Source organism: Oryza sativa, chromosome 10, assembly GCF_034140825.1.
Source record: "Oryza sativa Japonica Group chromosome 10, ASM3414082v1".
NCBI lineage: Eukaryota > Viridiplantae > Streptophyta > Magnoliopsida > Poales > Poaceae > Oryza > Oryza sativa.
The window spans coordinates 16,301,417-16,326,071 of NC_089044.1; the positions used below are offsets into that span (position 1 = coordinate 16,301,417).

The following is a 24,655-nucleotide window of genomic DNA, read 5'->3' on the forward strand; positions in this document are numbered from 1 at the left end:
TTGTATTAGGCTGATTAATAAGTTTTGGAGCCTTTCTTAATAGCGCTATCGTACCTGCTCTAAGGCACATATTTATACGAACTACACTAGAAATCTAGAATTATGATTGCAGTATTTTTTTTTTGAGGGAAATTATGATAGCAGTATTTACTAATGAAATCATCTTAAATTTCCACATTCTAAGCAAGCATATTTTATATGCGTGCTTTACTGAAATGATTCAATATCTGGTATAAGTATCCTCAATGTTCTGAATCATGTTCAGTTAAAACCCAGCACCACCAGCCAGAAGGGCTTTCCTACTTCTCTCAAGATAGATCACTAAGAAAGCCGCTACATTGTCCCCCAAAAGATTGCCATGATCTAAGTATCTAACGATGAAAACCAGAGACAATACACTTCCCCTCTAAGATGAACATAATACCTCTTACAAGAACACAATGTCTCTGGTTATACATCTTAACAACTAATGGTATGTAGCACTTCTGTTGCCAGAAGGCGGGAATGCCTGTCGCCCCCGAGGATTCTGGCGATTCCCCTCGTTCTCTCCAGCACCGAATTGGTTTGAGGTTCTACCTTTATCTCCAGAATCCTTGTTTATTGCCCTGGCCACTGCATTGTCTTTGATTCTCTCGGCTTTACGCTCTCCAAATGTTATGTTCTTTCTGGCTTCAGCGTAATCAAAAGGCTTCAGCTGGTGGTTAAATTCTGGTTCTTGGTGTGGCTTGTGGTTCTGTTGTTGGTTTCTACTTTCGATGAGTGACTGGAAGCGTTGCTTGGCACCAGCAGAAGAATGCTCAGGAGGGGACCTAGACATCTCCATGTCATCAGGTACAAGGTGGCCTTGTCCATCTTTATTGTGATTTTCTGGGGGTTGGGGACCATCTGTTTCAGTGCCCAACTGTATAACATCTTCCGTCTGACAAGCTGGATCACTATACTGGATGCTTTCTGGTTCAGGACGCACTGATTCTTCCAATGGAATGCTAGTGGCCGGAGATTTTGCACCGCCACAGAAATTATGGAAAGGAAGTGCCACTGAAGATTTTATCTTGTCCACCATATTCTGCAATTTTAACAGATCTGAGGTTAGTCAGGGTTGCTCTGGTTTCTAGGCTTTTCCAAAGGAAAATGGGAAGAACTAGTGACTTTTTGTTCCAAAAGTGGACAAAAACATATCAAGATATGCATATTAATAAAGATAATATATGACATATTAGTGAAGTTAAGGATTTCAGGTCCCATTATGTGCTTATTGAAGGATTAAAAGCATTAAGCATATCCAGCATGACTCTGGCTACTTCAATAGAATTTACATGCAGAAAATATTTTTTGAACACAATTTATATCAGATTAATGGTTCAACACCAAGATTAGTAGTCCATCTTTGCCCAATGCTAACAAGGGTACACTATAAAAAAAACTTCAGTAAGTGTCACAAAAGAAACTTGTAGATTAATTCACAGCGATGTGTTGAAACATGGTTTCAGTGTCTTCACTGCTCAACTATAAGGCCCTGATAAAAGCATGGAGAAATAAGCAACAAATCATACCTGCCCGCTTGAAAACCCTGAAAAAAGGTTTTGTCTTCTTCCAGAAGTTGGTTTCCCTAATAGAGCTCCAAAAGCTGTAGGTCTCTTTGACACTTGAACTGTGGCTTTTGCTACCTGCATAATGCAGTCGTTCAAATACAGCAATAACAGATTTAAACAGTTTTTTCCCCTTTTTTATAGGAATAGTTTATTTTCCTTACTTGCTTCCTATCACCATTGCTCAGTACCTCCATATCTTGTCCAGAAACACCCGACAAGATTCCTAAGCTCTTAGTTTCTGCAGGGTTTTCTAGCTGTACATTAACTGAAGAAGCTCCACTTGTAACATTCCCAGTACAATGAGAAGCAGCGCCAACATTTTCAACACTGGCAACAGCACCATGTTCATCACTCGGGCCAACATTATCATCATCGTTATTACCATCATCAGCAGGAACCATTTCAGTGTCTCCATCGTTGCTCTTCATGTTTGCCACTGCCAACTGCACCAAAACCATATGTTAATACGAAAGGAAGTTCTGAAGCTTTCAGTAATTCTCAGAGAAAAAGCTCCTGCTACATTCCTAATATAATTCAAATCAAATGTAATCAGCATAGCACCTCTTCCAGACGTCCCTTCTTTAACTGCTCAGCTATACTTTCAAAAGCATCACAATTTGCAATGGCACTCCTGATAGTGGAAATAACATGGCCAAGATGGCGTTCAAGATACGAATTTTTTGATTTCACTATTCTTTTTAACCTCCCAGTGGTCGCAGGCATCTGCTTTGCTTTAGATCCAGAACAGAAAGGAAATGGTTAGCCAAGTGAAGCCATTCATATAAGCAATATATCGAAATTAGCAATACCTATCTCAAGCAGCGTCTTATTCGGCAATATATAACCAGTGCTCTCATCCTCGCCACGAGCAACGGAATCTCTCCATTTATATATATTCTGTGGAGGAAATCAATTAATTCTGGTGCAACAGAATCATTTCAGTATACATTAAAATTAATAGTTTTAACTGGAAGTATGGCACTGAGCTAACAAATATGAAACAAAATAGGGTAGTATCTTTAAAATATATGTACGTGAAGTTTCATTTACACTAGGACATTAAGAGTTAAGAATACTAGGGGCAACTAAAACAAAGAAAAAGTTCAATAAGAAATCATTTGTGAAGACCAAATTTTGGAGCTGGAGGTACTACATATTTCATTTCAACCAAAATGCTGGACGATTCAGTACTTCTAGGTGCAGAAAATTCATCAATGTCAAAATGCCAGAATCAAGCAAACATTTCAATCCCAAAAAGAGTACTTACAGCAAGAACTGACAGCTGCCTTGCATCAAATTCATTTTCTTTCAACCTGGAATTAAATAAAATTGGCCTTACGTAGCATGAACATTATTTATAACAAAAAAGCAGCACCACAAGCAAAATACAAACCCATGTATGTAAAGATATGATGAATGTGTCAGCAGTTCTTTCTCATATAGTTGCAGGCAAATTTCTTTGCTTCGCTTGTAAACCTGCAGTTAAAAGATATATCAGATTACTTGTTTGTATGCTCTATGCCTCTACATGGTTAGAAGTGTAACAAAAGAATGAACATGTGTGCTTCAGCAGTAGTCTATGCCATTTCAATAAAGATAGGACACACATATTCAAACACCAAAAGGATGGTAAAGACTCAGGGAAAACTGGGACTGCATAAATGTTGTTGCTGTCAGAGACAGGTTGACCACCAGATAAGGGAGCAAAGTCAACATAGGGAGCAAAAATCTAACCTCTAAAAGAAGATCATTTTCATCTGAAGACTCTTTCACCAGTCTGAGTCTCATCAAATCATATATGTAAAGCAGATAATGTGTATCTTCTCTAGCATACCTAAACAAAGAAGGCATAATCAGGTACATTTGATGGAAATGATCAGCGAGAGTAGAGCCATCGACAAAAAGTGGATGTATAACATGGAAATAGAAGGAAATTCATGAGGGGTTTCAGAAAGGTAGTCTACTTGATCATTTCATCAGGAAGTGGTCTCAACCTCCAATCTGCGCTCTGATATCTGCAATGACATGTATGATTGTATGTCTTAGTCATGTCTTCTGGAATAAAATTCATGACATGGTAGACAAGTTGGCATATTGGAGTGCTAATGTGTTATGGGCATAAAACAAAAAATTGCAAGTACTCTTTGTTTGCAGTCACTCCACAGAAATGATGCAAAAGATGCTCCAGGCTGTTGCGGTCCATCTGCAAGATTCTTGAAGCCTGTTTGTAATGTCAAGCTTCGGTTAACAGAATAACAATATGATGATTTAATCAAATTTGCAAAACAGAGCTGTAATGCAAAGCACCATGCCGCTATCCAGCTAATGTTGCACTATACCTGGCCTGTGTCAAAAAGGTTGCATACATATATGCCAAAGTCCCGTTGAAGCCATATTATATCACGATCTGCACCATGCATTACCTATGTGCCATAAGAGCAATGAGAATCTACACAATTGGAGCATATAACAATATGCACATGTATGAAAATGATGAAAGAGCATGTTATACCTTTTTCTTTGTTGGGTCTTTAAAAATTTCTCTTAAGTAATCACCAAGATATTTGCGAAGCTTAAGAGTGTCCACTATAAAGTCCTCAGTTCTAGTTGAAATCTGCATCAGGCAGGTCAGACCCTGAAAAGACCTATAGTGGTTGTGTTCCAAATCAACCTGAAAACAGGTGGAACAAGAGAAACATTAACTTCCATTAACAAAGAGAGAACTCAGACCGAAAAACAGTAAATGCTGTACAACACTGGAGAATAGGGAGCATAAAAGGATTGCCAAGCACTGCCTTGCCAAAATTGTGAACCGTCTTCTAGAAACCGTAATGCATTAACAAAATGTGTAAATACATGCAAATATGTATTTCAGCGGTACGAATGTATGAGCGTGGAGTGGACAATAAAGATAATGATAAGTAATATATATTTAGATTTAATTTACACTGAACTTCAATATTGTTTAGAAACATCATACAACTACCAAAACCATGCAAATCGTGTCTCAAGGATGGTTTTGAGGGTGCTTTTCAGTGAGGTTGCATCCTACATGAAACACAGCTGACATGGCATGAGTATTTGTGGAAAGAAAATCACATGGGGTGTTTTTGTTTTCTTCCAAATAAGGTGGTAAGATGATGCTGCAGCCACATAACAAACCACTATGCAAGTTAAAGTAGTTTTAACAGTTCAGGGATGAAAACTAATTGGCGTTGAAGTTCAGGGTGTAAAATTAACCGGATAAAGAGTTGAGTGGGGAGTGGACTTTTTCCTAAGTTTCAACTTAACTAGTCCATGCAAATTTTCAAATGTGGTTGCTAAATGTAAGCTCAACGTGCAGAATCCATCAATTCACCACCAACTTTTGTTAGTTATTGGTAAAAGATAGTTGCGTGGTGGCGGCAGATAGGATCATGAGATCAATATAACATAACTGATCTCACATGTTACTTCCAACAGTTCATCTTCAGATTCCCACCAAAATATATAATATATAAAGAGAGGCTACAGTTGCAGTATGGAATATGATTGTTTAACTCTCAACATCCACTCCTCAGAAGTTATAATAGGAAAGCAATACCCCTATGTGTCCATACGGTGCTCAGCGATATATTGAAAAAAGACAATTGAAACCCTGGTCTTTACAATGCTAATCTCAGCTAATAAGAGTAATAGAATTCTGAATATTTTCAATATTATTTGTTTGAAGCCAAAAAGAAAATATCTTTAGTAAAAACTACTACTAAAACTTACAGCAAACTCGGTTGCACTCTTCAGCTTTGTAGCTAGCACCTCCAAGGATTTCAAGTCTTCGACATGTGTAAAAGGGGTATCATCCAAAGCAGGAGGCTTTATCGGCTCGCTTTCAGGAAAATCTCTGTCAACCAATTGTTCCATGGGGATCTTTTCCTGTGTGAATTGTTTTGCACATTTGGTGATAGAAATATAAATGCAGAACAAGAAAACATCCACTTCTTTCTAATCTGTCCAATGATGGATCTCAATTAATTGCAGTGCGGAAAGGGAAATGTCCTACTTTTCCATTTCTTCTTAGGCTGTGTTCAGGGAGGAGGGGTTGGGAACCCCTCCTCCCCGGCACGCAAAACGAAGCTCGTATTATTGCATGATTAATTAAGTATTAACTATTTTTTGAAAAATGGATTAATATGATTTTTTAAAACAACTTTCATATAGAAAGTTTTTGCATAAATCACACCGTTTAGCAGTTTGAAAAGCGTGCGCGCGGAAAATGAGAGAGATGGGTTGGGAAAATGGGGGGAAGAACACAACCTTAATGTGACTATATTATCCTAGTTCCATTGATATAGCCATGTTGCCCATTAGTAATACCATAGTCTCCACTAGCAGAATACATGATTCTTTTATATTCATGTGCCATCTTACCAACTTCTATTTGCACTGTACATTCTATTTTTCACATAATCAGCTGTTACATTACTTGCTGATCTCTTAATCCCATAATCTCTCTACATGCTTCACTAAATAAAAAAAATCATTGCTTTTTACTGGCGGAATCTTTTCATTATAATCAAACTAATCAAATCAAGGGCAATAAGGAAGGACAACTATTGTGATGTGAGGTTAGCACAAATGTAAGGTATTTAGCAGAACACTAACCAATGGATGGACAACACGGGAACCATCATCGCTCTTCTCAAGCCATGAATGCTCGAATGGCTTGCTCGAGTTGTCCACCAATATGCGGTGCACGTCCTGCGGCCGCGGGATGGTGGGAATGTGGAATGGCACCTTCGCCTTCGCCCCCGGCGCGGCCGACTTATCCCTGGTGGCCATCTTCACCGAGCCAGAACCACCACCAAACGCCTCACCACCTCTACCAACCCCCTCCTCGCCGCCGCCGCCGCCCATCACCTTCTTCTTCTTCTTGCCGTAAACAACCTGGAACCCGTCCTCCTCCGTCGCCCTCCGGCCAGTCGCCTCCTCCTCCTCCCGCGCCGCCTTGAACTCGTCCATGGAGGCGCCGAACTGCTCGGCCAGGTCGTCGATGACGCCGACGACCCAGTCCTGGGCGTCGTCGAGGTCGTCCCCGGGGAACGGCGGGTGCCGCTTCGGGTAGAAGGGGGCGGCGCCGAGGGCGGCGAGGGAGGCGCCCGCCCTGGCGGCGGCGGCGCCGACGGGGGACCTGAAGGAGGGGAAGTTGTTGTAGAAGTGGAAGTCGCGGGAGGATGGGAGCGCGCGGGAGCGGCCGGAGAGGCGCGCGGCGGCGGCGGCGAGGGGCCCCGACGAGCCGTCGATGGCCGCCGCCGGCTTGCTGGGCCTCCACGGCGGCGGGGCGTCGTCCGCTTCTTCCATTGAGGTGGGGATTGGGGAAAGTGGGTGGTTTAGGGTTTAGGGAAGTGAAGGCGGACAAGGGCGGCTTGTACGGTACTACTACTACTACTACCACCACTACTACTACTACTACTACTACGGTGTGTCGGTGTGGGAAGCGATTTTTGTGTGAATTGAAAATGAACCCAATTTTGGGCTTTTGGCCCCTCAAAATACAAACAAATTTTCGGCCCCTTCGTCGAGCATATAGAAGGAAAATGCGAAACAATATATTTGCAAATGAAAAATAATTTGTGAATAAAAGTTTTATATACGTATTCTTAACGAATTAAAAACAAAGGCTGGAAAATAAAATACAATAAAAAAAATCTCAAAATCAACTCCAAATTTAAGGTTGTAAATTTAAATTTTGGCTGATAAACATAAATGAAAAGATGAAGTTATTTTCTTTTTTTCCAATTATTATGTATGTTGTTTTCAGTCCACTCTTTTGGTGCTAGTTTAGATTGCACAAATGTGATTATACTACAAAATATAGCACTCCCTCCATTCTCTTTTATAGTATAAATAACCAACATAAAGAAAGTGTAGATGTGAAACGAGTTTAATACACTTTTGATAGCCATACGTAAGCAATCAAAACCAATATTTAAGGTGCTACAACAAATAATCAATGACAAGTTTAGAACATGAGAACTGCATATTTTCAATATTTTCAACGGATTGAATTTTCTATTATATAGGTATGAATCTCCTAAGAAACACTTGAATTTTAGTTGACAATGAATTCCTCTTCTCCGATGACAAATCGTAATTTCTTTTTTCAAGATAGACAACAATAATGACACCCATAATGTTGGCAATAGAGAAGCGCTCAGCGTAAATAGTTTTTTTAATAATGGAAATGGATTACATCTCCGGCCTCTGCCTCCTCTACTCGTAGGCACACAGCCAAAAAGTCCAGAAGTGAACGGAAAAGAGCTTAAAAAAGCGTAAATAGTTAGAAAGGTGTTTATGTTACATTGTTACTATGTCTTCTTCTTTTTTTAGTAGAGCAAAGCCGTCACATTGCAGCATATAGCAACATAATATGTTCATGTTGTCTAGCATTTTTACATTTATTTTCTTTTTTACTATGTGCACTTCTAGTTAGTGCAAATGTCAGACGTTCTCATTGATTAATGAAATACTCTGTTATCTAAAAGAAAAGGAAAGGTGATAGTACGAGACGTTGAAAATGGAGGATGGGTAAGTTCTCATGACTTAGGAGGGTGTGCATGCTCAAAGCATCAAAGATGAGTAAGAGAGAGACTAAAAATGCATAATTGGCAAAAGGGGCAAAGAAGGGCATGTTCAATTTGATGCATTTTTAACCATACCATTTTTTTGGTAAAGTTGTTAAAATTTTGGCTACGTTTAGTTTGTTGCCAAATTTTAGTAAGTACATATAAAATCTTGCCAAAATTTGATAACCTTACCAAAATTTTAGCAACTTTACCAAGTTTTAGCAATGCTAAAAATGATAGCAAAGTGAACAAGCCCGAAGTCATCGGAGGATATGAGGATGCTACTAACGATGTCGAAGGATGTAATAGATATGAAAATGGTTAAGGGATGACTTGTGACACTCGAGATATTCTTATCATTTAAGATATTAATGTTTATAGTCAATTCACGGTATAAAAATTTCTTTCTTTTATTATTATAAGATAATTTACGGTCGTTATAATAAATATGGAGAGATATGACTTCTTTTAATATTTTTTTATGAATAATAAATAAGTTTCATGTGTATATACGCGGGTTTCCTTTCTAGTTATGCTATAAATATCTTGTTGGCTACGAAATCAGCAACTCGGTCAAGTGGTAAGGATCCCTTCTCTCACGCATTTGCATTTTTTTTATGGGAAGTCCCTAACATGAATCTCAATATAAAAATCCAATGGTCAGAAAAATTGCAAGATCTCTAACAAAAAAAATCTTGCAATAGATGCATAGCAATTTCGGTGTTTATTTGTGGGGAAAAACTAAAATTGCGTTGACATATTTTTAGTGGATTACAGTAAAATTGTCTTGGATTACAGTTGATTTTCAGGGCGTTTGATTTGTTCACTGTAGTGCAGTGTTTGATAGGAGTAGTCGATTTCAAAATCTTCCTGGCGGCCCTTCTTTTTTTTAAAAAAGAAGAAGCTTCCTGGCCGCCAAACGCATGCAAAGGTGCCCTTTGAGACTTTGATCGAGTGCGTGCCTACTTACCTCCGCTAGGCTACGACGAAATCACGAAAACCACCAACTCAATGTATGATAATTGAATTGATAATCTCCCTGGCCGCCGAACATATGCAAACGTGCCCAATTAGACCTTTGATCGAGTGCTTAATTACGTGCCCCCACCAAGGTATGACGAAACACGGATGAGTGTCTGCTCAAGATCAATTTCGTTCCGCGTTGATTAGTCGGGCTGTGTTTAGTTCACACTGAAGTTTGGAAGTTTGGTTGAAATTGGTATGATGTGATAGAAAAGTTGTGTGTATATATGAAAGGTTTAATGTGATGAAAAGTTTAAAGTTTAGAAAAAAAACTTTGAAACTAAACAGGGCATCGGTTCGTTAACAACCTCGACTGCTCCCATATGCCCAAAATTAATTAAGTTAACCAACATGTACATCTAGTGTTGATTTGGTTGAAGAAGCAGGAAACAGAGGATGCGCATGTCCGGGAGGAGAAAATTGCATATCTACCATCGCATAAGAATGGATTCGCTAGAATACCATCACTAAAATGGGCTTCGCTAGAATACCATTCTCAAAGCGTGGGTGTTCGCTGCAATGCCATTTTTTGGTTTCTTGCATCTCAAAATTATTTTTCCTCAATTACACATTTTCTCGGACCATTCTACCCTTGGAGAAGCGGCGACGCCGGTGCTGGTGCAGATGCCGAAATTCAACCTTTAAAACACCAAATTATGTTCTTGTTATAGTGTACTCCGTATGGAGCAAGCAAGATCACGGCAACTTCATAATTTCAGAAACCATCCAGAAACATTTACGGGTCAAAGAGGAACACAGGTCAAAGATCCAACCCAATCCAATGCAGAGTCCACACAAAATCCGAATTCCCAAAAGAACAGAATCCTCCTGTTCAATTCGCGCAGAGAAAAACTAGAACTAGGGATCGAATTTCTATTACAGCTCAAAATTCGAATATTTTGATTCAGGCAGATTATGAATGTGGCAAGACAAGCGAATGAACAGTCTATCTGAAATTCCAATTCGAGAGCATTCTCCCGACAGAAGCAAGTGGCGAGGAGAGACACCACTTCTTCGACGGCGAGCAGCAGCAGGACAGGACGAGGAACACGCGGATGCAGCCGTAGAAGCGCGTTCGCAGCGCCGTGTTCTCCCCCGGCGCGGCGTCGGAGTCGTTCCTCCCCGCCGCCACCCTCCTTCGCGCGACGGAGGCGACGACGAGCGCGGCAGACGCGGCACCCGTCAGTTGCCCCGCGGCGCGGCGTCCGCACGAGCACCGGCATCGCCGCTTCACCCTCCGCTCGCGAGATTCACACCAGCCACCATGTGATTCAACATGTGACCCAGGGGTAGAACGGTCCAAGAAAATATGTAATTGAGGAAAAATAATTTCGAAATGCAAGAAATCACAAAAATAGCATTGCAGTGAACACCCATGGTTTGAGAGTGGTATTTCAGTGAAGCCTATTTTAATGATGGTATTCTAGCGAAGCAATTCTTATGCGATGGTAGATATGTAATTTTCTCGTTCGGGAGCCATTTGAACTTCAAGATGCCGTCAGTTTTGTCGCCAATCAACTCACGCCATTTTAACGTTTTCACGCCGTGGCGGCTGGAGAACGATTAATAAATTGCTAATTTCGTGGGAGAATAGTCATCAGTCGTCACGTTCATGCATGATGCATACATGCGTTCCCTATAAATACATATTCGTCAGATGATGGCCATCTCAGGCAAAGCAGCAGCTTACGGCACTAGCTAGTTAGCTACTGCGAAGAACCAAATAACTACCTCGCGCGTACAAGAATCTCAATTAGCTCTGTGTGTTCTTATACGCTTGGATTGGAGATTGAATACTGTGTGCGTTCGGCGATGGGATCAACAGGCAAGATACCTGCATTATTGCTTTGGTTACTAGCAGGCATGGTGTTAGCACTTGCAGTAGTTAACCCCGCTCATGGCGCCAAGACTCGCCACTACGATTTCTTTGCAAGTGATGATCTACTTGAATTCTAGCGTGTTCGCGGATCAATGTCGTCGATGTACAGGAATTAATGAATGCACGAAATGAGTTTTGAGTTTTAACCATGCGTGATGAGATCTGCAGATTACGGAGACTAACTACACGAGGCTGTGCCACAAGAAGAGCATCCTCACCGTGAACGGGCAGTTCCCTGGCCCGACCATCTACGCGCGAAAGGGCGACCTCGTCATCGTCAACGTCCACAACAACGGCAACAAAAACATCACCATCCACTGGTAAACCACATCCGTTGCCACCCGCTGCAAAGCCTCTTATCAAACAAAATTTAAATCTTCAACCTTAAATTTAAAACTCATTTTGGCGTTTTTTTTCATCGAAGTTTATTTTTCAGCCTTACTTTTAAATTGCTAAGAACATGTATATAAAAGTTTTACTTATAAATTAGGAAGTTGGCCCGCGCGTATGTGCGGGCACTTATATTATTAAAAGGTATTGCTAGTTAATTATTATATAGTCCATCTATATATATACCGTGTAGTATGACCGTAAATGAAAAATGCGAGTGCAAGATACTCAAAATTCTTTTGATTAAATCGTCTCATAAAGGCGTATGATATAGGAATAAAGGGAGGGAAGCATATGCATAGGAAAAAAAAGAAGGAGAAAAAATGAAAAAAAGGGAGGGGAAGCGTACGTAGGTGCGTACCTATGCCGCGGGAGGAGAGGTGGGACCTCGTAGTATTTAGTTTGTTCTAGAATCAATTTAATCTAATGGTTTATAATATTGGACCTAACGATTTAAGTGAAAATCAAGAAATAGATACTTTGATTTTTTTTCTTAGAATTTCTAATATTTGCCCTAATTTATTAGAGCACCACGTCGCAGCTTGAGAGCATTTTCATGAATTTTAAATGACTTAACACATGTAATTAGAATATTAACTGCGCAATATATATGTATGGGACATATGGTAATATTTGTTCCAACTTCGTCCATCTTTATATTCATACATGTAGAGTGAAATTAATTTTGTGGCTTACAAGCCATTAGATGTCTAATTAATAGCAATTGACACTAACTGTCCTGGTACCACACGCTAAGCAACCTCGGTATCCGGGGGGCAGCGGTGAGCGGCGGCTGGCGGCCGGCGATCGGCGGCGACCGGTGAGCGGTGGCCGACGGTCGACGGCAAGCGGCGGTTGGCATTGTAAGTTTTCCTTCGTGTAACAGTGCCATGCAAGCTGGACCTAGCTAGCTGGAGCTAGGTAAGAGGCAGCTGCACGGTGGTCGGCGGTCGGTTACCGGCGTCGTCCGGCGGCACGGGGAGCCGGCGGCGTGCGTTGGTTGCCAGGCTCGGAGGCCTGCTGCCAGCGACGAGCGGCGGAGGGCAGCCGGCGACGCGACAGCCGGAGAGCGGCGTGCGGCGGTCGGCGGCGGAAGCGTCCTTCTCGTTTTTTCGTCCAATTTCAGTACCTGGCAAGCTGGACCTAGCTAGCAAGGGCTAGGCAAGAGGCAGCTTCTCAGTGGTCGGCGACCGGTGGCCGGCGGTGTGCGACGGCAGTCAGGCTAAGCGGTCGACAGCGAGCGGCGGCGCTGGCTGCCGGCGAACGGCGTTTCTTGCGCTGTTCGCTGTCTGCTCGGAGGAAGGAGCGGCAGATGTGGTTTTTTGGAGGAGCAGTCGTGGTGATGAGTGCTAGGATGGTCGGTGGCTATGGTGGTCGGAGGCTGACCTTGGCTCCGGCAGCCAGCTCGGCGAGTTGGCCACAGCCGGTGATGACGAGGGAGCCTCTAGTTGGTTTGAGGGATGAGTTGCAAAGGGAGAAGAAGGTAGAGGAGGAAGAAGAAGTATGCCTGCCAATAATGCCGTCACAGGTGAACCTCGCGTGTGACTTGGAATTGTGTCCTAAGGACAGTTTTTCCGCACCAACAAAACACTTCGCTAGTGAGACCAGAGGTGAAACTAGGCCTAGGGCTATTGGTTCACGTTTTTGGGTGCTCGATGGAGAAGATAGTGAGGAGGAAGAAGAGCAGGTTTGTCACCGAGAAGAGGAGGTGGTAGGATCAGTTCAAAAAGGAAGCATCGTACGCAAGGCTATGGCAGAAGGTTTCACGCTTGATGAAATTCTTTCAGCGGGAGAGTATTTGTTGTGTACAAATTCATCTCCAAAGGCTCATTCGTTTCCAGGGAGCACAAGGACGAAGGGGAAGAACCATCTTGTAGATAGATTGGTGGCTGCGGTTTGCAGGAAGAAGGTTTCGATGTGTAAACCCTGGAAAGGACCTCTGCCGTCACGGCGGATCTCGCAACCCAGGAAGCTTGAAACCTTCCTCTCAGCAGCGCTTGAGGATTGGCAGAGGAAGAGGACGGCAGGGTTAGAAAAAACGCCGGCGAAGTTCTCAAAAAGAGAGGATGTTAATGCATCTACTTTCTCGGGGAACCTCGATAAGGCAAGTAGTCTTCAGTTTTCTGGTCGACAATTAGCGCAAGAAGACGAGGCGTCTGTCTGTTCGAGTCTTCTCCACGGCGGCACTAATATGGATGGTCCCACGTTGCAGATCGGCAAGGGAGATATAGGGGAGTAAATGTTAAATTTTGTTCAGTGTTGGGCCGACTCCTCTCGCACGCGGGCCGCCATTCTTTGGCTCGGAAGGAACGTAACAAGGGGGAGATTGAGCGACCGAGGCGGCAGTCGCAGCTAGGGCTAAACATTCGCAATAGAGAGGGGAGGCAAAGAGGCAGCGAAGAAGGGGGTCTGTGTGTAGGTGGCGAGCTGCAGGTTAGAGCCGAAGAGGAGAAGGAGGTTCGGAAGGGAGGGATGGCAAGGAGGAAAGATGATTACGATGGGTGCAGCAACAAAGATTGGGGGCAAAGAGGTAGCTTCAGGGAGGAGGAGGAAGGTTTTGGAACAGGCTTTCAGGGAAGTCGCATGGGGTTTGATCCGGGCTATGGTTTTGGGCAGCAGGGTAGCTTCGGTCAAAGGTGGCAGAGGCATGGTTACCGCCCGAGACGGGCTCGTGGCTTTGGCCCAAGGTGCGGCGGTTTTGCAGGAAGACCAGGGAGAGGGTCAGCAAGAGGATTCGGGTCACAACGTCCAGCTTTTGAGAGGAAAATGGATGATATGGGAAGAAAGGGAGAGGAGAAGGGGGGAGCTGCTAGCTCGGAGAGGAATGGTGGTGCAGGCCGGGTGAAAGTGGGGGAGGTGGAGGTCCTGGTGCTGGCAAGAAAGGAGAAGCAACCAATGGTTGAGAAGAAAGAAGAAAATGGGGACTTTGTGGAGATGGAGTGTGATCCATCTTTGTTTGAGGATCAGCAACTAGGGGTAGAGAAAGGGAAAGTATGCTCGAGATGTTTTCAAAAAGGCCATGCTTCAAAAATTGCAGCACAGAGATTTATTGTGACATATGTGATTACAAGGACCATGTGAACCATCGCTGCCCTGTTTTGAAGCTTCCTAAGCCAGCGGTTCAAGTGGTAGGTTACTCGGTAGAGGGACTTGGTTTCCACCACATACCACACAACCCGCTGCCAAGGAGTAAGAAGGGGACTACTAAGATGGCGTTGGTATCATGTGTAGGAGGTGTTTTGACTAAAGGAGCAAGTGGTGGAGGAACAACAAAGAATTGTGTCTAACAAGTGGAAGTGGTAGCCAACGGAGAAAGATGATAACTCTTTTGTTGTTCTTTTTCCATCGAAAGTTGAACTTCAACGAGCAATTGCATTTGGAGGGGCTGATGTGAAGGACAATGGGTTAGCCACCGGGATGCGCTTGCAATTTGAGGAATGGTTTGAAGAAGAGGAAGGGTACCTTTTGCCCAAAGTTTGGGTAAAGGTGTACGGGCTGAGGAAGAAATTAAGGGAATATCTCACACTTTGGGCGGTAGGGTCCTTGTTGGGTGCTACCCAAATGGTGGATATGAAAACCACAAGGAAGAATACCTTTGGAAGAATTTTCATGGCTGTTTTAAGTCCAAAGTTGGTTCCTAGGAGGGTGGATGTAGTGATTGGAGATCATTACTTTGAGCTTGAGTTTGAGTTAGAAAAGAAGGGATATGACGAAAGTGGAGATGAGGTGGAGATAGAGCAAGGTGGGGATGGTGGGGATGATAAGGAGGATGGGGGTCAAGAGGAGGATGAATTAAGGGAAAAGGAGACCAAGAGGTCGAAGAGTGATGATATGGTGTTAGATGACAAAGAGGAGGGGAAGATGGAGGGAAATTTCAGTGGTGACAATGGGAACCAAGGTATGGATGGGGTGCAGGAAAAGTTTTTCGGAGAAATGGCTTCGAAAATCATTGATGGGGCTGTTGTAAGTCTCTTGGAGGAGGTGTGTGATAAAGTAATGCATGAGGAAGGGCAGCCGGCTATGCATGAAGGGGAAATAGGACAGCGGGAGGTTGAAGGTGGGGATGATATTGAGCAGGGTGATGGAGAGGAAGAGGTGGGCAAGATGATAGAGGAGAAAATAGTGCGGGCTGCAATGGTTAAAGAGGTGGCGACTACACCAACTCGGGCTAGTGTAAGGCTAGCCTCAAGTGAAGGAGAACACTCGGTGGAAAAGGCTACAAAGAGAAAGGCACGAAAGAACCTGGAGCCGCAGTCAGGTAATGATGTTAATGGTTCATTTTTGTCTTTGTCTTGTCCTTCTATTATTGATAACCTATGCAACATAGGTATTAATCTTGGTAGCTCTAGTGCTGAAATTTTAGGTTCAATAGTTAGTTTGAAAAATGTTGAAGAGACTAGACTTAGAAATTATGTTGCACCTAAAGCTGATTTAGTTGGAAACTTAGAAGGAGAACTTGAGTCAGAGGAGGATGAGATGGTGGATAACTTAGTCCTTGGTCACTTATGTGGTGGCTTAGTGGACGAAGTTATGGACGAAGAACCCGATCACCTAAGTTGTGACTTAAAAAAGGGTTTCAAGGTTTATAAGTCCAAGTCATCCTTCAAAAGAAACAAGGGACAAAAAGTGAAAGTGATCTTGAAAAATAAGAAAAGTATGTCATGAAAGGAATTTTTTGGAATAGCAGAGGTCTAGGTGACTTGGCTAAATTTAGATTCCTTTCAGAGACTTCCAAGGAGTGGAAGCTAGACTTCATTGCTCTTTTGGAAACTGGAAAACGTGATTTTTCAGATTCTAGTCTAAAAAATATTTGTGGTGGTAAAGATTTTATGTGGCATTGGACAAGACCGAAGGGGAGATCTGTGGGTATTCTTTTGGGGGTTAATTTGGAATTCTTTGAGGTTGCAAGTATAGAGGAGGGAGATTTCTATGTAAAGTTCCATGTGCAAAATAAGGTAGATGGCTTCCAATGGTGCGTTCTGGCAGTGTATGGGGCAGCACAAGAAGAATATAAGGAGGCTTTCCTTGTAGAGCTTGTTAATGCTTGTAATAAAGAGTCTATACCTATTCTTATGGGAGGAGACTTCAATATCATAAGGAATGCTAGTGAAAAGAATAATAATAACTTTGATGGAAAGTGGCCCTTTTTGTTCAACGTTGTCATAGACAGCCTGGATTTGAGAGAACTAGAGCTCTCTAGTCGAAAATTTACATGGGCCAACTCGTTGCACAATCCAACTTTGAGAAGTTGGATAGAGTGCTAATGAGTACTGGATGGGAACAAAAGTATCCGTTAGCAACTGTTAGGGCTCTTAATAAAGAACTCTCTCACCATACTCCTTTGTTGCTGGATACGGGGGCTGGGACACATGCTAATAAACAACCGTTGTTCAAGTTTGAGCTTGGATGGTTGCTAAGAGATGGCTTTGTGGATCTAGTAGCAGACATTTGGAGAAAGGAAAGTAGAGGGTCTAATATGTTGGAAAAATGGCAATTTAAGATTCGTAGGCTCCGACAGTTTTTGAGAGGGTGGGCGAAGAATGTTAGCGGGGCGATCAAGAGGGAGAAGGTTCTTTTTGATAGCAAAAGCAGACGAGCTAGAAAAGAAGGCTGAAGTCCAACTGTTGTCTAATCAGGAGTTAGATTTGAAACTCTTTGTAAAAAATAGATTGGCCCAATTGTTGAGGGAAGAAGAAATAAAATGGTACCAAAGGGCAAAAACTAAGCACATAATAGAAGGAGACCGTAACACGAAATATTATCATTTAGTGGCCAATGACAAGCATAGGAAGACGAGAATCTTTCAATTAGAGCAAGAGGAGGGTGTGATTAAGGGTGATGTGCAATTAAAGAAATACATATCCAAGTATTATAAAAATCTTTTTGGAGCGCCGGAGGAAAATAATTTTTCTATGGTGGAATCCCAAAGAGATGATATTACATAGGTCACGGATGTTGAGAATGAGTTGTTGAGTGAAAGCTTCAAGGAGTTGGAAGTTAAAGAAGCAATTTTTCAAATGGAACACAACAAAGCTCCGGGACCTGATGGTTTCCCAGCAGAGTTTTACCAAGTGTTCTGGGATGTAATCAAGGATGATCTTATGGCCGTCTTTTGCGATTTTCATGAAGGAACTTTGCCACTGCACAGATTAAAATTTGGAATCATTACTCTCCTTCCCAAACAAAAGGACGCCAGTAGAATTCAACAGTATAGGCCCATTTGTCTGTTGAATGTTAGTTTTAAAATTTTTACGAAGGTAATGGCCAATCGAATAGCCCTAGTGGCTCAGAAGGTCATTAAACCTTCGCAGACAACTTTCCTGTCAGGAAGGAACATTATGGAAGGAGTGGTAATTTTGCATGAAACACTTCATGAATTGCACAAGAAAAAGAAGAATGGAGTGATTCTAAAGCTAGACTTTGAGAAAGCATATGACAAAGTTGATTGGAAGTTTCTACAACAGTCATTGCGAATGAAAGGTTTCTCTTCTAAGTGGTGCGATTGGATTGACTCGATTGTTAGGGGTGGGAGTGTGGCAGTCAAAGTAAATGATGAGATTGGGAGTTATTTTCAAACAAGGAAAGGTTTGAGGCAAGGTGATCCTTTGTCACCTATTCTGTTCAATCTTGTTGTAGATATGTTAGCCATTTTAATACAAAGAGCGAAAGATCAAGGCAGATTCAAAGGAGTGGTACCTCATTTAGTTGATAATGGTCTTTCTATTTTACAATACGCTGATGATACTATTCTTTTTATGGATCATGATCTTGATGAAGCCAGAGATCTCAAGCTTGTACTAAGTACATTTGAGAAATTATCTAGCTTAAAGATTAATTTCTATAAGAGTGAGTTATTTTGCTATGGCAAGGCAAAAGATGTGGAGCATGAGTACGTCAAATTATTTGGGTGTGATACTGAGGATTACCCTTTTAAATACTTAGGGATTCGAATGCATCACAAGAGAATCAACAATAAGGATTGGCAGGGTGTGGAGGAGAGGATTCAAAAGAAACTTAGTAGTTGGAAAGGAAAATTTCTCTCGGTAGGAGGAAGGTTGGTCCTTATCAATTCAGTGTTAAGTAATTTAGCGATATTCATGTTGTCCTTCTTTGAGATCCCTAAGGGTATTCTCAAAAAGCTAGACTATTATAGATCTAGATTTTTCTGGCAATGTGATGAACATAAGAAGAAGTATAGGTTAGCAAGATGGAGTGTATTGTGCAAACCAAAGGAATGTGGTGGCTTGGGTATACAGAACTTAGAGATACAAAACAAATGCTTGCTTAGCAAATGGTTGTACAAACTCATCAATGAAGAAGGGGTTTGGCAGGACATTCTTAGGAATAAATACTTGACTAAGAAAACCATCACACAAGTCGAGAAATGCCCTGGAGATTCACATTTCTGGGCTGGGCTAATGGGGGTGAGGGATGTCTTTTTTAAAGGCGGTGCCTTTAAGGTGGGGGATGGTTCTCAGATAAGATTCTGGGAGGATTGCTAGATTGGTGATTTACCTTTTGAAAAGTTGTACCCTAATTTATACAATCTTGTAAGGAATAAGAATGCTATTGTTGCGGATGTTATAGATAAAGTGCCGTTAAATGTTGAGTTCAGAAGGGCTTTGGTGGGGGAGAATTTGGTTGCATGGTTTAACCTAGTGGCTAAAGTGGTTCTTGTTAGGCTCTCAAACCATAGAGACAAGCTTATTTGGAAAGTTAACAAAACCGGAATATTTTTGGTTAGTTCCATGTATAAAATGATTATGTATGAGAATGTAGTGCCAAGGAAGGATTTAATTTGGAAGCTTAGAATTCCTTTGAAAAACAAAATCTTCCTCTGGTATTTAAAGAAGGGAGTGATTCTCACGAAGGACAATCTAGCAAAAAGAAATTGGAAGGGCAGCACTAAGTGTTGTTTTTGTAACCACAATGAAACGATACAACATCTCTTCTTTGATTGTCATGTGGCTAGATTTGTTTGGAGTACCCTTTTTATAACATTTGGGATAAATCCGCCTAACAATGTTGCTAATATGTTTGGGATTTGGCTAAAGGGTTTACAATCTAGGCTAAAGCACCAAATCTTTATAGGGATTGCGGCGTTGTTGTGGGCAATGTGGATTTGTAGAAATGATGTGGTCTTCAATGGCTCCAATTTTAACTCTTACTTGCATGTTATTTTCAGGGGGACGTATTGGGCTCGACAATAGTCCTTGCTGCTTAAAGAAGATGAGCGCGATGTGATGAAGGAAGGATGCAAATTGTTAGAGACATCTGTCATGCACTTCTTTGGTAAAGATGGATGGAACATGAGAAAGCGGTTAAAGGAGTAATGTGGTCGTTAGTTTGTTTGGAAGGTTTTTTCACTTTGAAAGACGTTGGAAGTCTTTGTGCTCTTTTAGTTTTATGTAAGGTGCTTGAGCCTTTGTGCTCCTTTTGTTTGTGAACATGTGTGTATGAACTGAGCTTGTTTGGTCAGATTTTCTGTGGCTGCATACACCCCCGTTGGTGTAGAAGCCAGGTTTTATAAATTCCCATTATCTAAAAAAAATTAATAGCAATTAATTTTGACACCTATTTACAATTGTAACTCTTACATATTCATTTTACGACTTTAATGATTTATCACCATGACTCGCATGAAAAAAATATGTAGTACTTAAGGTTTAGGATAGCTGAAATTAATGAATTATATAATTTATGTGATAGCTATTTAAGGGTATAAACAAATGAATTGACTTATAAAAAGTTAGAATATTGTTTAAAGAAGACACTATTTAGAAACTTGGAAAGCGTGCAAACAAAAATCCAAAATATGGAATCGAGAAAAAAATAAAGGGCCTTAAACTCCCTTTATCACCCTTATCACAGTAAGAGTTCTATTAATATTCGTCAATATTACGCTCACATTTATAACATAATGATTCCTTTCACCTTTACGAACAAATAGTACAAAATCCAAATACGACATAACACAATACATTATAATTATTATGTAATCAACTCTCGGTTTCAACTTAAACAGAGCTAATTAGTGTTGAGAAAAACACAACCCATGGTGCTTAATTATTCTCTCGCTGCATCACACCTTTAATTTTCTTTTCATGTTATTAACAACATTAATCATCTCCATATATGATTTGATATGTGGCAAAGCGGTAGCTTTACAGCGGTTGTGATCACCTTATATGTCTCAGACACTACACCTTGTCACACATGCGAAAGGTAAAGGTGCAGACGTGCATTGTGCAACGGGCAAAAAGAGAATTTTGGACGCTTTATTTATTAGCAAACAATAGATCCGATGATTATAATAATAAATCCACCAGTTCTAGTGTAAGTGTACATTAGTTAATATAGATTTTAAATTGTTAATTTAATGGGTACACAATATAATGGTGTAGACCTTATTTTGAAACAGTGCATTACTTAAGAATAATATACCAATGTAATAAAAAGTAGATCCGATGATTTATATAATAGGGCCATCAGTTTAAGTGTACGTATAAATTAGTTAATATAGATATTGTGGCAAAGCGGTAGCTTTACAGCGGTTGTGATCACCTTATATGTCTCAGACACTACACCTTGTCACACATGCGAAAGGTAAAGGTGCAGACGTGCATTGTGCAGCGGGCAAAAAGAGAATTTTGGACGCTTTATTTATTAGCAAACAATAGATCCGATGATTATAATAATAAATCCACCAGTTCTAGTGTAAGTGTACATTAGTTAATATAGATTTTAAATTGTTAATTTAATGGGTACACAATATAATGGTGTAGACCTTATTTTGAAACAGTGCATTACTTAAGAATAATATACCAATGTAATAAAAAGTAGATCCGATGATTTATATAATGGGGCCATCAGTTTAAGTGTACGTATAAATTAGTTAATATAGATATTGTTTATTTAATAGGTACATAATATAATTGTGTAAAATTTATTTTAAAATAGTGCATTATTTGAAAGGAAGATTTTTTGTTATATGATGGTAGATTCTTTGTTTTGTAAAATTATGATTATTTAAAAAATATATTCAATATATATATATATATATATATATATATATATATATATATATATATATATATATATATATATATATATATAAATGGAAAAAAGAAAAAAAGGAAAAAAAAAGAAGGAAGCGTACGTATAATGTATACGTACGTATATACTCCACCTGCCACCTGCCCCCGCGCGGGAGGAAGATAGGTAGGACCCATAGTATTTAGTTTGTTTTAAGATCGATTTTATCTAACGGTGTATAATATTGGACCCACCAATTTAATTGAAAATCAAGGGATAGATATTTTTCTTTTTTCTTAGAATTTCTAGGATTTTCTCTATTTTATTAGAGCGCCACTTGGCGGCTTAACAACGTTTGTAGGAAGTCTCATGGATTTTTAATAGATAATAGATAGATAGATAGATAGATAATAGATAGATAGTAGATTACTTTTCGTTTGTAAATATATCGTTTGGTTTATTCCATATATTGTTTGGTTTATTCCACGAATAAACGAAACAATGGACCGAAAGGGCATTGTCCTTGGCTCGAAACTTGCGGTGTTCTCGATGATTTTATTGTGGCACAGGCACGGCGTGGACCAGCCACGGAACCCGTGGTCGGACGGGCCGGAGTTCATCACGCAGTGCCCGATCCGGCCATGCGGCAACTTCACCTACCAAGTGATCCTGTTCGAGGAGGAGGGCACGCTGTGGTGGCACGCGCACAGTGACTTCGACCGCGCCACCGTCCACGGCGCCATCGTCATCCACCCCAAGCATGGCACCACCTTCCCCTTCAACAAGCCAGACAAGGAGATACCCATCATCCTCAGTACGCGCGCGTGACACGAATATAAAAATCTTTTTTATAAATTATTTTTCGTCTGCAAATATGTTGTTTGGCTTATTCTCCACAATAAGCTAAACGATGGAGCCGAATCTTGTTTGATAATATTAGTTCCGTCGTGCAGTGCAATGCAATGCTTCGTGTATGTTTTGATCTGAATCATCGCTATAATGTGTTTGCAGGCGAGTGGTGGAATGACGACGTAGAGAACGTGCTCGACGAGGCGAAGCGCACCGGCGGAGATGTGGAGCCAGCCGACGCGAACACCATCAACGGCTAGCCCAGGGACATGTTCCCTCTCTGCTCTAGGGATGACACATTCAAGGTGGCCGTGCAGCAGGGCAACACGTACCTGCTCAGGGTCATCAACACGGGGCTCACCAACGACATGTTCTTCGCCGTCGCCGGGCACTGCCTCACCGTGGTTAGCATCGACGCCCGCTACACCAAGCCGCTCACTGTCGACTACATCATGATCGCGCCGGGCCAGACCATGGACGTGCTCCTCGAGGCCAACCGCACCTTGGGGTCCAACAGTCGTTATTACATGGCCGCGAGGGCGTTTATCACGTTACCGGTTGACACCATCCCTTTCAACAATAGCACCGCCACGGCCATCGTGGAGTACACGGATAGCCCCACGGCGAGGCCACCCGGGCCACCAGAATTCCCTCTCCTCCTGCCGGCCATCAAGGACGAGGACGCAGCGATGGCGTTCGTCACGCAGCTCAGGTCGTTAGGCAACTAGGACCACCCGGTGCACGTACCAACGCAGGTCGACGAGCGCATGCTCATCGATATCGACGTCAACTTTCTTCCCTGCGACACCACCAACGCGACAAACAAGTTGTGCAAGGGACCCCAAGGCAACCAGTTCGCGGCGAGCCTCAACAATGTTAGCTTCGAGAGCCCGGCCATCGACGTCCTCGACGCCTACTACTACGGCTCCGGCCGCGGCGTGTACGAGGAGGACTTCCCCAACAAGCCGGTGAATGCCTTCGTCAACCCCACCGGCGACAACGGCGGCAGGCCCTTGCTAACGAAGCGCGGCACCAAGGTGAAGGTGGTGGAGTACGGCACGGTGGTAGAGGTGGTGTTCCAGGACTTGTCCAGCGAGAACCATCCTATGCATCTGCACGGCTTCGCCTTCTATGTCGTGGGACGAGGGTCCGGAACCTTCGACGAGCGCAGGGACCCGGCGACCTACAACCTCGTCGACCCGCCGTTCCAGAACACGGTCTCCGTGCCCAAGTCAAGCTGGGCCGCAATCCGCTTCCGCGCAGACAATCCAGGTGAGTTATTCGGATTTCGATCGGATTGTGGTATTTTGATATAGTACTTTCATGTGCAGTTTTTTTTAAAAAAAAGGTTCGTGTTTATTTTCATTGTTCAGGTGTGTGGTTCATGCATTGCCATTTTGATCGCCACGTGGTATGGGGGATGGACACTGTGTTCATCGTGAAGGATGGCAAGACGCCGCAGGCTCAGATGTTGCCTCGTCCTCCAAACATGCCTGAGTGCTAATGACCGTGGTTCAAGGAAAATAACAAGAGTGTGCAAACACAAGCAAGCGGAAATTTGTTTGTTTTGTTGATTGATTTAGTGGTTTATTTTTTTTTCCTTCTTTCGCTGAAAAGGAAGAACGTCCTGCCTTGTAATTGTTAGTCACTTCGTTCTGTCATGTAAGTTTGGAATTTTTGTTATTCAATTTATTTTTTTGAATTTTTGTTATTCAAATTATGAATATAACTAAATAATGTATTTGCAGTGGATCGTTATTATGACATCTTTCTTTATAAACACACACACCCTTGCTATCTTGACTATTAATTCCCAGTGTTAAATTGTGTTACACTGTTTTAGTTTTTCGCAACTGTGATGACCTTAGAGCAAATTTAATAGTATATTAAACTATAGCTCCAAATTATCTATAATCAATTTAATAGTTAATTCATACGATGGGTACGTATGAACTTATACTATACTATTAATATATTAATATATAGTCTCACACAGTGGCGGAAAGAGGGGTAGGGCAGCATACTCCTAAACCTAAATATTCATTAAAATTTACATTTGAAAACTTCAAAAATATGAAAAATAAAAGGTAAATTATGTAAATTATGCTGGTTGAGCCCTAGACTTGAGAAAATTCTTGCTACGCCACAGATCTCACATGTCATACACACATTATATTTTAGAGCCAGTACTATAATTGGCTACAAATCTATAGCTCACTACTCTTCTCTCTACTCTTTTATCTTCTTGACATGTGTCTATTGCTAACTTATACTCCCTCCGTCCT

General features: G+C 41.7%; 1 protein-coding gene and 1 pseudogene across 1 annotated transcript; one reads left to right on the forward strand and one right to left on the reverse strand.

The window, feature by feature from the left end:
* Positions 1–146: 146 nt before the first annotated feature.
* LOC9270208 (protein RRP6-like 2) lies at positions 147–6,985 on the reverse strand. The gene is made up of 14 exons (XM_015759296.2): positions 6,234–6,985; positions 5,349–5,504; positions 4,105–4,263; positions 3,932–4,015; positions 3,734–3,813; positions 3,557–3,607; positions 3,327–3,426; positions 2,986–3,068; positions 2,860–2,905; positions 2,402–2,489; positions 2,154–2,323; positions 1,754–2,035; positions 1,554–1,667; positions 147–1,066 (listed from the first exon to the last, which is right to left on the reverse strand). The coding sequence occupies exons 1-14, from the start codon at positions 6,927–6,929 to the stop codon at positions 467–469; spliced, it is 2,709 nt and encodes a 902-aa protein (XP_015614782.1). The 5' UTR covers positions 6,930–6,985; the 3' UTR covers positions 147–466.
* A 4,044-nt stretch (positions 6,986–11,029) lies between these two features.
* Positions 11,030–23,949, forward strand: LOC107277101 (putative laccase-16; annotated as a pseudogene).
* Positions 23,950–24,655: the final 706 nt, after the last annotated feature.